The sequence below is a fragment of the Lithobates pipiens genome, unplaced genomic scaffold (assembly GCF_037356315.1).
Source record: "Lithobates pipiens isolate NorthernLeopardFrog02 unplaced genomic scaffold, aLitPip1_a1.2 Scaffold_18, whole genome shotgun sequence".
NCBI lineage: Eukaryota > Metazoa > Chordata > Amphibia > Anura > Ranidae > Lithobates > Lithobates pipiens.
The window spans coordinates 105,221,038-105,237,912 of NW_027507758.1; the positions used below are offsets into that span (position 1 = coordinate 105,221,038).

General features: G+C 38.4%; 1 protein-coding gene across 1 annotated transcript in view; it reads left to right on the top strand.

Moving 5' to 3' along the window:
- Positions 1-14,126, top strand: part of SERTAD2 (SERTA domain containing 2) — a 133,379-nt gene extending 119,253 nt beyond the window's left edge. The window contains exon 2 of the mRNA XM_077485964.1: positions 7,177-14,126. Coding sequence (XP_077342090.1) covers positions 7,181-8,122 — 942 coding nt within the window. The 5' untranslated portion in view covers positions 7,177-7,180 and the 3' untranslated portion in view covers positions 8,123-14,126. The remainder of the gene's footprint in view (positions 1-7,176) is intronic.
- Positions 14,127-16,875: the final 2,749 nt, after the last annotated feature.

Genomic DNA, 16,875 nt, shown 5'->3' on the forward strand with positions numbered 1-16,875 from the left:
CTGTCGCATTTTTTTTTACTACTGCCCACAATTTGAAGAATATTTGTTCAGAAGAGAAAATGATCCAAAATTGTCTGTTTTTCGAGGGGGAAAACAATCCCTATTTGAAAGGGTATGGATCCCCTGGCTCTCTTATCTTCAGGTCCTGGACATCTGAGGTCCACATCGAATTAGTGGTCGGATGGGTTTCTGGACAGGCGTGTTCTCACTTTCTCCCTTTTTTTCTTTTTGTCTTCTTTCTTTTCTCCTTTACTTGATCTCTTTATTACCTTACTCTTCCCCCCCCCCTTTTTATTTTTTTTCTGATGCATTGTCGGTCTTATAGTTGGACCTTTATCCTCGTTTTAAGGTTACTGGCAAGGTTTTGCATGTGACAGATATCCTGAAGAGATAGGATGTTGATATCGTTGCTTTTGTTTTGGCTTTTAAAAAAAAAAAGAATTCTCTCTTTGATATATGGATAGAGCAATAACTCCACTATTCGGTACCATTGGGATTTCAATTAGTCAACCACTTTGAGGTAGTTTCTCACACCTACTTATAGACTGTCCATGGGTTCATAGCAAAATCTTTACCTTCTTCAATCTATTATTGTCACCAATGTTCTTTGTTGTATACTGCCTAGGTTCTCAGTTCTATTCTGTACTAATTTGTGCTACTCAACAATGTCTTGTTCAAAATCTTAATAAAAAAGGATTGATACAGAGAAAATGACCCAAAGAACACTTGTTTTGCCCCAATTGCACAGGATGCATATGCACATAAAGATCTGTTGGCTATCCATATTTTCATAAATAGAGCCCTAGGGGTCCCCAGCCACCATCACGCTGTGCTAGGCTTCTAGTGTGTCCCTGCACCATTAGAGAAAAGAGAAATGGGCTCTCTTTAGGCAAACCTGCCCTCGATGTAGACCTTCAGAATTATAACGTTAAATGTTAAGCTCTCAAATGAAATCTCAGTGGGAAGAGGCACAATGGTGGGGGCCATTGCAGGGCATTGTGGAACTTTAAGGATTGGTTTACTTAAACAGTAATTGTGCTTAACATACAGTTGTAAATAAAATAACTTATTCAGTTTAGACAGCTTGCTGCAAATAAAATTTCAGTTTTGCACTATTCTTGAGTGGTCCAGGCTTTAATAATGGGATTGGAGCAGAGGGGGTCCTGTAATGGTTCTGCTGACGCATAGGGGAAGATTAACTAAAACCGGAGAGTGCAAAATCTGGTGCAGCTATGCATGGTAACCAATCAGCTTCTAACTTCAGCTTGTTCAAATAAGCTTTGACAAAAAACAAATAAATAAAACTGGAAGCTGATTAGTTTCTATGCAGAGCTGCAAAAGATTTTGCACTCTTCAGTTTTTAATAAATTGCTTCCATAGAGTCTGCACAGCACCCAGTCTGTAAAGCATGGTGTGGCTCCATCGTTGTGATGCTTAGTATCCTAATTGTAGTCAGGGGTTAAGAAAATGTGGTAATTGTCTGCAATTAATAAAGAAACGTACAGCCAACTGTGACTGAGGCCTGGTTATGACCTTGATCCAAGATTGTTGTGTCTAATGCAGATATCAGACATGTTTTCTTCCTACTTATTGTTTATGCCACAGACACAATATTTGGTGAATAACATCTTCTATATCTTAATTTTTATACAGCAATTAAATTATAATACATAGGCTTATTACTGTGTGTAGAAATGGACAAAGCTGTCCTCGAACACCACCAATTATATATCTGCTTTTACCAGGTCACAGCAAAAAAGACTTATTTTACTGCTATCTGTGAATTACAGTATTGGTTACCCTACAGGTGTGTGAGCAGTGAAGAAGGCAGCCCAGCCAATAGCAACTCCTCTAATGACGCGTACACACGAGTGTAAGTCTGACGGGAGCTTTTCATTGTATATTTTGATCGTGTGTATGCCCCATCGGACTTTTTACGTTGAAAATTCTGGCGGATCTAGAAATAGAACACGTTTAAAATATTTCCGACGGAACTAATTTCTATCGGGAAAACCGCTTGTCTGTATGCTGTTCCGATGGACCTAAAACAGTGCATGCTCTGAAGCAAGTACAAGACGGAAGCTATTGGCTACTGGCTATTGAACTTCCTTTTTCTAGTCCCGTCGTACACGTTCTACGTCACCGCGTTCTTGGAGGTCGGACTTTGGTGTGTGCGCACAACAGTTTCAGAGGAATTCCGTCAGAGTTTATTCTGACGGGAAAACTGGTCGTGTGTACAGGGCATAAGTCATCCTCCTACATACCCCAACTTTCTGTGATGCTAGAGGTTGTGGCTTAGGATAGACTAAAGCCACCTGCTGATAAAATATGGTATTGTTGGCCACTTAGTCCACATGCATATGGGCAGAAAAATGCCACTGTTAGAGGCGTTTGGCATTTTTTTGTCTTTTTTTTTTTTTTTACACCTCCTGAAAACAGCTCTAGTTTAGCTAATGTGCATATGTACATTGTGTTGTTTACAAGTGTAGTTTAGAACAGCGTTCAGGGGTTTTAAAAATAATCCCCCAAACCTGCATCGAGAGAGGAGTTTTACAACATAATTTATGCCCATAGGCACGTAAACACCTCTAAACGTGTGCATATGCATGTCATTCAATCACCCCCCTTTAAAATAATGAAATTATTATGTTGGTGTTAAATCTTCCACTTGGATGTTATAAGTTGTTATAAGAGTAAATAAAGCTAGATAAAACAAAAAAAACTTGAATTTTAACAGGGGGGGGGGGGGGGGTGAGATTTTCTATATATCCACTGTAAATTTATTCTAGTGACTAGAAGAAAATGTATATTGCAGGCAATAAAGTAAGTCTACGCTAATATGCATCTAAACGCAATACAAGTGTAAAGCGCGTCATTAGAGGTATTATTTTCGGACAACTTCTGGCATTATATTCGGACCATTTATTCATACACCTGTGTGTATATGGGGCCTTATGCCGCGTACACACGATCAGACTTTTCAACGTACTTGGTCTGGCGGACTATCCGACGGACTTTGCAGCGGTGGTCCGCTGGACTTTCAAACAAATGGACTTGCCCACACACGATCACTCCAAAAGTCCGATGGATTCGAATGTGATGACGTAGAATAAGGAAGTTCATATCCGCCAATAGCTGCCCTAGCGTCGATTTTAGTCCGTCGGACTAGCACACAGACGACCAGATTTATCGACCAGACTCGAGTCCGTCAGAAAGATTTGAAACATGTTCTGGTCCGCCGGACCTAGTCTGTCGAAAAAGTCCAATCGTGTGTATGGGGCCTTAGCCCACGTACACACGGTCGGAGATTTTGCCAACCAAATCCGTCGGATTTTGCCCGTCGGATTTAGTCCGACGGATTGTGTCCGAAACTGTTGCATACACACGGTTGGGCCAAGTTGGCGAAAAATCCGATCTTTCAGAACGTGATGACGTAATTTCGTTACGATGGGACTACATTCAGGCTAGTAGCCAATAGCTTTGATGTAGGAATTTGATCTGAGCATGCGTGGCACTTGGTCCGATCAAAATGCTCTACACATGATCGGATTAGGTCCGTCCGGCCATGTTGGAAAATTGGGTCGGACGGAGATTCGGACGGAATCAGTCCGATGCATACCACACACAGTCGGATTATCTGACGACACAGTCCGATAAGACTCATTCCGACAGATTCTCCGACCGTGTGTACAAGGGCTAAGTCAGACACGTTGGGGCTATTTGAGCATAGAATATGAGGTTTTGCAGATATTTCATATTGAGTGTTTTATTGTTGTATTGGAAGTAAAGATGTAAGGAAGATCCTTTTATGTGAAAGAAGGGTGAGGATCAGGTATATATACATTTTTGCGGAGTTGTGAAAGTGTTGATAATGCAGAAAGAAAAATATGAATGATTATTCACTGCATCATTTTTCCAAAGCGGATCGGGTTATCCGGGGGTCATCCAGCTGCTGGGGAACTACAAGTCCCAGAGGCTGTGAAAGGAGCACAGGTTTTGCGTTTTCTGAACCGAGAGACACTAGCTGCCCGAACCTTTCCTCAAGCATCTACGATACGTCTGCTGTTTCATTTGTGCTAACACTGCTACCATCTCCTATCTAGAGCTAATCCTAATAATTATCAGGGGACTGACGTGACGTGCTGCCACTTTAGGACTTGCACGCTGTAACAGCAATTCCCATAACAGTATGTTTTAATGACTGTGCTATTAACCCATTATCTGCTAAAGCTGAGTACGCTAGGTATGTTTGTATGTATGTAAGTTTGTGATCCAGTTCTGGTTTGGATACATAAAACATAATTTAACTCTGTCAACTTAAAATATTTTTAAAAAAATTAAAACATTTGCAAGTAAAAGCACAGAAAATCAAATTTTTTAAATCCTTATTTGCAGTATGTTGCCTTTTTATAATCAAACTGTTATGCTTGCACTTACAATGTGCTTCTGAACTTCCTAGAAAATCTTGCACATCATAGCCCTCAGCTCTTCAGAGTGTGTCTAATCAAATACTCTATGGCCTAGCTCTTCCACACCTCTGCTAACCTCCCTATATAAACTTCTATGTAGCAGCCATGGAAGGAGTGAAGAGCAATGCTATAGTGTCAGCTGAGTGACAGCTCTGTGTTTGCAGGGGCTGCTGACACCTTATCCAAGATGGCAGTAACCATACTGTCCCTGATTTTGAGGGACTGTCCATGATATGAAACAAAGTCCCACTTTCCCTCATTCCGCCTCATGTTCTGGGAAACGCACAGGTCCCAGAACACAATGGGGACCAGTGAAGACAAGCAGCGTGACTCACGCATGCGCAGTAGGGAAACAGGCAGTGAAGCCGCAACGCTTCACTTCCTGATTACTCATCTTCTGCTGCCAACAACGCGGGCACCCTGGACAGGTAAGTGTCCATTTATTAAAAATCAGCAGCTGCAGTATTTGTAGCTGCTGGCTTTTAATTTTTTTTTTTTACGGTGGAGCTCCGCTTTAACAAATTATTTTAAAAAATGGGGGCGTGGCATGGTGTGTGTCTTATGCCTACATACTCTTGCCAAAATGAGATCCCCGGTGGAACTGTGTTTTTTGTTCACGGAGTCATTATATTTCTATGACACAGAGTGGATTCACACATTGCATGTCTGAATACGGACTGTTTTTTATGTTATAGAAAGAGACACTGACACTTTTTTCGGATATTAATTATCCTTTTGCACGTTATTGGATACTAATTATTAATTTTTGTTAAATATTTGCCAATATATTTTTCTACATTTATTTATACTGTTTTTCACTATATGCACTTTATGGATTGAATCACATTTTGGATCCTATAGCAAACAATATAACTTGTTCATCTTCATTGTCACTGGATGCACTTTATTGTCACTGGATGCACTTTATTGTTTTAAGAGGATGCAACCGTCATATTGCATGTGATTGGATACTGCTTAGTTGGCACTTATTCACCGTGGAAGGCGGATATTTGTAATCGCTAGTCCAATTAGTCACATGTAGCTATTTTAAACCACTCTGGGTATTATTGACATATATATTCATTAATTTATGCTTATTAATTGTGGAGCGCAACACCACTTAGCAATCAAAATTCAACCAGCAAGTTGAATGAAAAAAAATGACCCGATTCCTCCATCCTCACATTCAAAGTGGATGGGGGAATCACTCCCACTGAGCTGTTGTGACAGCCAGGTCACATTCTGTCCCCTTGTAGCAGACGCTGTCAGCCCGTCTGGAATCTACTTTTTCATGCTGGAAAATGTAAGTGTACCCAGGTGGGTATCTGTCACTCCTGGTTTGTTGTGTACTGTTGCTGCATCACTTCAATACAGGTTTTCTGTTGCACCCAACCATGTGAATTATTGTCGTCACCCACACTGCGCCCCACCAACAGGTAGATCGACTTCTGTACAAGGAGGCTGTCCATACATGGATCAAAATTTGTCCGCTTCACCAGGGACTGCCCAAATTTTGCTCCATGTGTGGCTGGGTCTAGAGACCACTAAACAAGGCTTAATTTTAAAACCACACCTGGGACTCAAGTGGTTGACAATTTATATAAAAAAACAGGCCTCAACAGGTAACCTCAGAATTTTGCCTAAAAAGCTCCAGTTAGGGGTCTTCTCCTAGGGAGTTGTAAAGAACCAGTAGGGGCTTTTACATTGCATTTACAGTTGCAGTTCTTCCATAAATACCTACCCCTATTAGTTTTATACCTACCCCTTATTAGTTTAGTAGTTATTTACACAAACCTTTAAAAAATGTTGTTCTGGGGTTTTGTTGTCTAACAGAAGTTGTTCTAGAAGCTATCAGTGTACCCCTTGAAGTATACATCTATGGCTTGATCCTGCCTACAGATCAGCTTATTTTCGACCTCTTTTAGCAGGGTGACAATGCTGTTGGTTCTGCAGTGAAATCACTGCAGTGTTGTCACTGTTGATACATTTTGAGCATTGATTTTCTTTTTTTCTTGTTCAATCTATCATAAAAAATGTGGGCATTGTAAGCACCCATGCCAGTTTTATAGTTTTCCCAGAACCTGTAACAGACAATTTTGCTGGGCAGCTTAGTTTTTGCGTATATATGAAGAATAACATAAAAGGCATGTGAAAACATTGAATTTATATACTGAATAATGCTATCATTGTAAGTATTAACCACACATGATTGCCAGAAAAACATTTTTTTACAATAATGGGTCTTTAAGAAACCAATTAAATTGAGTGAGTGAGTTTCTAAGCCCTAATAAACTAGCTACCGAAGTAAAATGCAGGCACATATAGCTCTACATAGTACTCTATAAATGCTTCATATGCAAAGACTGGCTTTTACTGGTAAAGTTCAGTGCTGGTCTTTCATGTCTCATTATTGGCCTATCCCTCTGACAGTTGAGGGAGGCACAGAAGCCACAGCTCTGCTAGACCAGGAGATGTTTCCATATTCGAGACCTTTGGGTTTTGGAGCTTGTGGGATACTCATAAAAATATATTAATGAATCTCTAGGCATTTTAATGTAGTCATACAAATAAAAACTACAGTTTACAAATAACTCTGATAATTCTTGTCAGAATCTGTTTAAATTGTGTTTGCAATTCTGTGATATACTGTTTATTCATATACCGTATATGCCTGATCCTCTGTAATCAATCTTTGTTTCTTTTTTAGATATATGTTGGGTAAAGCGGGAAAGCGAAAGTTTGACGAGCATGAAGATGGGCTGGAAAGCAAAGTGGTGTCACCAACCGATGGGCCTTCGAAGGTATCCTACACCTTACAGCGCCAGACTATCTTCAACATTTCCCTTATGAAACTCTACAATCACAGGCCCTTGACAGAGCCAAGCTTGCAGAAAACAGTTTTAATTAATAACATGTTGAGACGGATACAGGAGGAGCTGAAACAAGAAGGCAGCCTGAGGCCTGTGTTTATTAGCACTTCACAGACATCAGACCCTCTTTGTGACACGTATCAGGAGGCACAGCCTGCTTTCAGCCATCTTGCCTCCCAACCTACCCTACAACCCACTGACTTAATAAACACTACACCACTAGAGTCTTGCCTCACCCCAGCCTCTCTGCTTGAGGAGGACACATTTTGCACTTCCCAAACAGTCCAGCAGAATAGTCCTAGCAGCAAGCTCCCACCACCTTCACCGCTGCCTCCTGTCCAGCCAGTAAAAGACAGCTTCTCCTCAGCCTTGGATGAAATTGAGGAGCTTTGTCCAACATCTACCTCCACAGAGGCAATGGTGGAAGCAGACCCAAAAGATGGAACTGTCACAGCAGGATCTCTTAAGTCTGAGGGAATACAAGAGAACAGAACAAGTGAGCCAAAACTAATGGATTCCCTTCCCGGGAATTTTGAATTAACAACCTCCACTGGCTTTCTTACAGACCTGACCTTAGATGACATCCTTTTTTCTGACATCGATACGTCCATGTACGATTTTGACCCTTGCACATCAAATGCTGGAGCAGCCTCTAAGATGGCACCAGATGAACTCCTTAAAACATTGTCTCCTTATAGCAGCCAACCAGTAACCCCAAATCAGCCTTTTAAGATGGACCTTACAGAACTAGACCATATTATGGAGGTTTTGGTTGGATCCTAAGAGAACATGTCATTGACTCTTTATAATCCTCATCCCTCCCCCACAGATTCACAGCACTGTGCATGAATACTCTTGCCTTTTTTGAAGAACAAAAAAGGATCTTGTTTAAATATTGCATTACGCTGTATCGGAGTGCCTTCTGTATGACTGCTTTGGAGATACTTTATAAGTCGTTCTCCATGGCCAATCGTACTACAGTCCACTGAAGATTTCATACAAACTACCGAGTGTCAACTTAGACGCCAGTTTGAGTTGTACATGTATAAGCACAAGAATTGTGTTGGGGAACGCTGTAAATTGCATGTGCATAACTGTCTATTTTTTCAATAAGTTTTATTGCAAGAGGTAAATTTTATTACTTAAGTAATCAGAGCCCCATTTTTTTTTTGTTTTTGTTTTGGCATTTTAGCCCATTTTAGAGTTGGGAGAAAAAAAATCGGAGGCATTAATTACTGCTTTTCCAGTAAGAATTGCATATAAATGGCTGCTTAGGTCCCCTTGCCCAAATGTTTTTATATTTTTGTACAGATTCTCTCGTTTATTATATTGATTTTCTATAAAAAGAAAAAAAAGAACAAAAAATTGCTGGAACAAGTGTTTCGAGCGACAAAGTAATATTTGTTAGAATTTGCATATAAAGTTCCTTGCTAATTAAGATGTACAATATTAGCCCAAACTTTCCAGTCCATGTCGGTATTTGGCCACTAAGCTGTATTTTGAGGCAAGGAGGTATGGGTTAGTTCCTCTCTTTAGTTGCAACAAATTTTTGTCATGGAAAAGGGAAACAAATTATTTAATGCCCAAAATTTGTTTTGCTGTCTCCAAAAAAAAGTGTTATTTATTTAGTCACCTGGGTATTTATTCTCAACTTTATTCTCAAGTCTGAGCTATCATCCACAATTTTACAGGTATATGGGTGTTAACTGTATTTGTTTTATGATAAAGTGTACTGGTCATCAAGTCACAGCACACATACCCTTTGATAGCGAAAACTAACAATTTTCAGAACACAATCCATCAGTAGGTAGATGACCCTCTTGTAGCTGAGGTGCATTAATGCTGTCTGTGGTTTTTACCTAGACTGTGTTTTAATGAATGGTTTACTGTAATTATGCAATCAGCACAGTTGAGGGACAGGCTCGCCCATAACTATTATTTCAGACATTGGGTGAAAATTAGAAGAATTGCTTTCTTTAAAAGATTCCTGTAGGAAAACCTCTCCACTGGCTACTGTCCAATACATTTTTTCTTAACTTAAACTAGGGAATTGACAGTATAGGTGCCCTTACCTATATACTAGACCATATGGTTATCCAGTGTAGACACCTGATAATAAACGACTAATTAGTATGAAAATTTAGATGCAAATTAAATAGAGTTCCTATAACCAATAAGACTTCTACTACATGTTATTGGGGTGTTAGTACAGACAGTTTAAAATCGTAGATCCCAGATGTATGGGGTCTATACTATACTTGACAGAGCATTGATTTTGGCTGTATTGAAGAAGTGCTCTGCTTTCCAAGAATACTGGCATCCCAGTTGTCTGTCAAAAGAGCAACCAGGAGGGTTGGTACACCCTTTAAGGGCTCAACCATTTGGGTCTAGGCCTCTTATTTATATTTAGTAAAAGTAGATTATTTATAACAGTGTGTTTTCCCTGCTTACTTTTAATTTGAATATGAACACTTTCCAGCTACCTCGTGAATACCAATGATTGTTCACATTGTACACCCTCACCATCCATTATCTTCACACTTTATTTCCTTTGAAAACCTTACACAATACGTCTTAATGCCTACAAACAGCTGGCATTATATAATACTTACCTGACCTCCTTTACTTGGACAACATACTAAGCCAAGCAGTGGCCACTACCTTTTTCTACCCCCTTAACTGGGTACATATGCAATTTTTGTACCACGCATTTGTTTTAAGATGAGAAATTTATCTTCTATTCTCACACTAGAAAAGCCTTTATAAAATTAAAAATAGAACAAAATGGGTATACGCGATCAATTCCTTTTTATTTTTTTAAATCACTGATCTGACACTTCTCCCCTTAATCTTGTATAAAGAAAATGCAGGACTTTCATGAAAACTGGAGCACAGAAAAGACTAAATGCATGCTTTGTGTTAGACGCTTGCTTTCATGTTCAAAATGACACTAGAAATGCCAGTTATGATCTGATTGGTTGCCTGGCTAAATAGGCATTTTTGCTGTGTACCAGCTTTTATCAAGGTCAGCTAGTGTCTCTGAAAGATTATCTCCAACCAAAACTGATATGCCACTTTTTGGGTTGTCGGCTGAATCAGCCACTGAGTCTTGAAGACTTTGGCTGTGAGATTTCCAACCCATAGATTGAGCCTCCACCATTCTCTCAAGTTGTCACATTAGTTTTACATTCTGAAAATGCATGTGTGATGCCTTTGCCTAACCTCTTGTTGAGGCAGAGCAGAGGTGGGGACTCTGGCAAGACCATCTTGCAATCAAGAGCCCCCAAGAGATAGGAGATGAGAAGGTGGCACATGATTCGGGTCTGCCTAAAATTAAAATATCATCTTTGAGTGGAAAATGGCTTTTAAGATGTATTGGCCTCCCATGCATAAAGAAAGCAGCCAGTGTAAACCAATATTTGGTCTATCATTTCACTAGGAACTACAGTACATACAACTCTTGTGGGGCCTGATCAGAATGAGAGCAACCAATGATGCCTCATTGTTTAAGCCATCTATTAAATGTATTGGGCTTGCTTATCCATTAGCCCCTTAACACAAGGATGTCACTAGTTCCTCAAGGGATGAGACTGCATTATCTGAAGTACTGCTTAAAATGGCTGTCGCTATAAATGCGTGTGAGGCCAGTAAATGTTAAAGTAACACACTTTAAATCCATGTCCATATTTTGGGTGTTTGTGCCTCTTGTGTTTTTGTATTATCTACAGTATATTTTGTATTGTATATGGAAAGCCTCATTTTCTGGCAGCAAGGTGAAAGCTGTAACAAAGAAATCGTTTTTTTTTTTTTTTTTTAATCCATGACTGGTTTTCCCAGTATGACATCATCGTTTGGCATTTTTGCATCATTATTAGTTTTCTATCTCTATCATGTACATTAAGAGACATTCACTCTTACCAATACTATGTATTATGTGAAAGAAAAATCTTTTTATTGTGCTTCAGTAATTAACCCTGTTTTGTAGCCATTCCTTCTATGTATGTGTAAGAGAACTTGTCAGATCCATCAATATGTCAAGCTAATAAAACACCCTCCCTATGTTGTCTGCAAGTGACTATAGTAATCCTCTCATCAATCTCTCTATGTCTTTGACCCTGGGTCATGATGCATGCTATACGCAGGTCCAATTTGGTGACTAATTCCTGGTTTGGAGCTAAGCTATGTCTACTGTTTAACAAACCATTGTGAGTTCCTCTACTGGCCACTGAGTCAGGAGCATTGGACTGTTGGATAGCAGGAGTGAATTTGTAAGAAAAGAGTGAAGCTCCAGGTCAGGAAGATATTGTCTTGTGTATATCATGTATTTGTTATTTGAAATACATTACAGGCTTTTCAGATGTACTTGCAGATACCAAATGGGGCTTGTGTTTTGGCAGCAGTATTAGATTGGACATACTTGGGGTACCTGAGATGTTTGATTTATATGACCAGTGAACTAATTTCTAAAGAAGTTATTCATGTATAAAAACTGGAAGAAAGGAAAGTCAAAGTAGTTCCCTCTGCAGTCAATAAGATTTGAGCTTAATTTTTTAATCCCTTCAAGGGAAGAAAATAACCTATTGGTTGTTAATGGTAGGAACTCTGTTTTGGCTACAGTTTGAATATATCAAACCACAAATTTCGAAGAAGTGGTGAAAACTTCATATATAGCCATGCAGGCAAATGAAATCACCAAACATTAGAAAACGCAAAAGGCCTTATTTATCAATATGTCTTGGCAGATATATCTCAGACAGCGAGCATTGCCCATGGCAACACTCGCCATTCATTTGCCTATACTGAAAAAAAACCCTGGCATCTGGTTGCAATTCTTTTCTCAGGCACATTGGCAGTGGAGGCAAAATAATATTTTGTTCTTTAAATTTGTGAGGAGCTGTTCCTAGATATATGCTTACCATAGGTTAAAATAGACCTCACGTATCAAACCAAAGAATAATAAGAAGTGCTGTTACATAGAGCCCCAGTCTGGTTTTGCGTTTTGTAACTGGCACTAGAAAAACAACAGCTGGAATCTGACCAGTTGTTTGGACAGTGCCATCACTTCTCATTTCCTGTGGTTTGTTTACATGAAGTTCCATTTTCTCTAAGTAAATGTCAGCCCTACAATCAATTACCTATATAAAGGGAAACAAATGAAGAAATATTACGTATATTCATATTCAGTATCTCATTGGATGTGACTGTCCCTGGATTCAGTAGTTTCTAATTTATTGTAAAGATGATATCTTATAAAAGCACCAACATCTATAGATGTGCAAGTGCAGCAACCCAGAGCAACCAAATTTTATATTACTGGCACCAATTTAGTTATTTTATTCCTATTGCTCGTTATAGATTTCTACACTTTCCACATCATTGTTCTTTGCAGCGATTTACAGAATAAACTGATTTCATAAGGATTCTACAAAAATAAATCATAAGGGCCACAGAAGCTTGGCCCGTAGTAGACAACTTGTTGCTGTTGTCAAACCTATTTGATGCAAATTGGAATCTGACTGACTGCCGTGGGTGATACATTACCTATTCCATTCTTACAGTTTGATAGAGAACTCCCATAAAAGACCATCTCTCTGATCTGTGGCTTACCTCAGCGCTGAAAAACCTTGTCTTCATTTTAGAACTTTGTGGCACAGCTTTGGTTTAAGAGTGAATGTCTCAGATAAGAAGAAGAAAATCCAGTCCTTTCTCCAGCCTCTGTGCAGTATTTCTTTGCTTTCTGTATGGTACTTTTAGCTGTTAACTACAGGTTGCAATCTACTTTTTTTAATTGTCTTGCTTCTTTAGAAATTGCTTTTATATTAATTTATTTAAGAAATGTTAAATTATGTTTTATGTTCTTGGGCAATATAAAGTGGTATCTGCTCACTTCTTGCCGTTGATCAGGTTGGATTTATCTGTAAATGGCACTTTAGAGATGCACCACATGGATTCTCTTTCCAGCAAGGTCCATATGATGGCTGTAGGCCCCTTGCTTGTGAAGAGCTTCCTGTGCTAAAGTTTGATAATATATATGCACACAGGAAATGTGAATTTATTCAGCTCCATATTACTTTACTAAACACATGTATAGATTTTTTAATTTATTTTATAGCATGTATGTATTAATTTTCTAAGGAACATATTTTATGGCGAGAGGTGTTAACTGACAGGCAACACCATGAAAGTGATGATATATGTAAATATTTAATGAATATATAATTTATGTTCAAATTATTAGAGTTTTTTTTTCATATCATCAGCTGGTAATGGAGATGGTAGCCATTTTGTATTTGTAATGAATTGTTGCTCCTTTTGGGTCTGGGTTTTTAAAATTCACAAATTTAGGAATAATCTACTAATTTAATACTTTTCTCTGATATTTATCAAGTAAGTGATTATGGTCTACTGCTGCATAGCTGTAAATTTTTAAGAAATCAAATTAACTTATGCAACCTATTAACATTTTAAAATAGATGTAAATTTTGAGGTCCTAGCAGATCCTTTTTAATCCAGCACAATGCCATTTACCATTCGTATCCATTTACTGAATTGCTCTTGTCTATGTGTTAAAATGTTTTCCTGCTAAACAAAACCACTTAAAGCTGAACTCTAGGCAAACCATTAAATACATAGACGAAATACATGTAGGGAAGCCATTTTTTTGTCCATCCAGTTTGGAAATTAATACAACACTGCAACACAACAACTAACACTTAAAGGATTTCTCCCCCCCCCCCCCCCAGCCTGTGACAGGAGAACAACAAAGGAACCCCCTTAAGTAGGACTGTACTGGGCATACAATTGGATGAAAGTAGTGTTTATAAAAGTAACAAAACTTTATTTATACAAAATTAGACAAATTGTCTAATTTTGGAAAAATAAAGTTTTTTGCTACTTTTATAAACACTGTTTTCATCCCATTGTATGCCCGGTAGAGTCCCACTTAAGGGGGTTCCTTTGTTGTTTCTATATTATTTAGGGATGTGGGTGCAATTTACATATTCCATTTTAACTAGCAATTGTATTGTATAGGACAGTGAAAGAAGAAGCAGCAGACTGATGAGTTCATCTCTTTTTTAGGTCTATTTGTCAATATTTGCACCAAAGAGTTTTACATTTTCACATTAGATTCAATTAGACAATTGTGTAAATCTTGGTTGAACGTTGTGTGAACCATGGGTGAAAACATTGATAAATGAGCCCCCTTTTATAACTTTGCCCTGCTTTCACCAGTCTGTTTCCTGTTTAGTACATGAGCACTGCTGATCAGGGGCTACATGAAGCTGATGCCAGTTCAAATTCAGGTAGTTAAACTGCTGCATTAAAAAAATAACTACTCAGTAATATATTAATATTAGAGTACACGATTAACTGCAATAATGTATGTCTTTTAAATCTGTCAGTAGTTCAGCTTTAAAGTGATATTAAAGTATTTTTTTTTAAATAACAAACATGTTAGAGCAGCCCTGATCCTCCTCTTCTCAGGTTCCTCATCGGCGCTCTTGATCCCTCCCTCCTGCCTAGTGCCCCCAGAGCAAGCAGCTTTCACTGGGGCACCCAAGCAGACCCGCTCCCAAGAAATGGCTCTGCGTGTACATTCACACACAGAGCTGAGGCTCCCCCTGCCCCCTCCTTCCCCTGATTGGCTCAATAGGTGTGATTGACAGCAGCGGGAGCCATTGAGCTTAGCCAATGAGGAGGTTCTTGTGCACATCACTGGATCAAGATGTGGCTCAAGTAGGTATTGGGGGGGCTACTGCACACAGAAGGTTTTTTTTACCTTCATGCATAGAATGCATGAAGGTAAAAAACTTTGAGCCTTTACAACCACTTCAATGATGGAATGAGAGTGGTTTTAACAAGTGTATCCTTGAAATTGTTTTCAAGAGTTAACTTGCTGAAAATAAGCACCAGTGTGAGATTAAACCTGTGCTTTTATATACATTTTCTACTGTTTTAGGGCAATTTTCTATTTTTTTTCCAATCATTTTTCCTATGGGTGTGCCTTTTGCATTTTGCACACATTATGATACATTTAACAACAAATCTATAGGCAAATATGCCATAAACTCATGTTAACAAATTTTTTTTTATATAAAATTCTACTTATCAAAGTGGAGGAGTGATAGTCATGTTCCTTTTATTCCTCTCTTTGGGAGCTTACTCTCACTTTCTGTCCTGAAGACAGGCAGTGGTTGGAAGATGAAGTAAAGGAGATGCATAAATGGGGATGCAGATTTCAATAAAATACTGATATTTTGTAGAATAGATAATTAATTAGAAGCTTTGTCCTGGTGGCCATTGGTGATATCCTTATGCACTTTCTGTAATGTGACACATGGGCGATAAGGACAGGAAATGGGGGGCAACCTCAACAATTAAACCCAGGGAGCAGTAAAAGCCTGAGAGAGATTTTAACCCTTTAAAGTGGCTTAAGGCCTTTAAAACTACATAAAAAATACACTTTTTTTTTTCTGAGCAGCAATCTAAAGAGAGTTAAAAGATCATAATCCATTTAAGTCTGCGTTTACACATATCCCCTTATTAAAAACAATTAAGCCACTGTTGGCCCATTCACACATATACAAGTGTTGCTGTGTGTTTATTTATTTTTTTGTAAAATCTAAAAAATGCTCTGCTTCATTTTTTTTACAGTGCACCACAAGGCAGCACAGGTATTGTGATGCATGCTAAGGGCCAGATGCATTTGTTTACTCTGTGTATGTGCCTTGGAGTGTCATTGAAAATGAATGGTATTGCGCATACACTGCGGATTATGGTTTCTCAAGAGCGCACACAAGTGTGAATGGGCCTTTAATGTACATGTAATATTACATTTTATTATTGCTCTGTCCTTGCAGATTTTTTTGCACGGAATACCTAAGTGTATTACTGTGATTTTTTTTTTTTTTTTTTTACTATAAAAACTAGAAAATGTTACATTGCTTTATACTTTACAGAGAGAGGGGAATTACAAAATGGCTCCTCCCCAATTCCAAGCATAGTATCATTATAATGCTATTATTATTTTTATTTTATGTTTTACTTTGTTTACCTTGTCTACCATTTTCAATTTGTGTGCCACCTATGTAAAGATGGTCATTCATGAGCATTTTAATTCATCAAATAGGTGAAGAATGAAATATTGCTGAAGTTAATTTTGTTTTCCACATTCAAGTGCAATGACATGACAAGAACTGAGCAGAACCAATCCGCTTTGATTTTGAAGTGATTTGTTTCTCTTAAGTTATTTATACTTTTTTTTTTTTCCTTTTTTTTTCTTTTGTAAATATATTTATTTTATTGTGAAGCTAACATCTGGATTGTAACATGTACAGAATGTACGGTAGGAATGTACTGTGTTTAGGAATGTACGTCCATTTCGGAAGTGGGTGGGAGGCAAAGAAAATGTCCGCCATACCATTTTCATAGATGCACAGTTCACACTATTGTTTGGTGTTCCATTACTCAGAAATTCTCTGGTTAGGATTCTTGTATTTCATGGATAATGAAATTGTATGAGGTACCAGTATAAA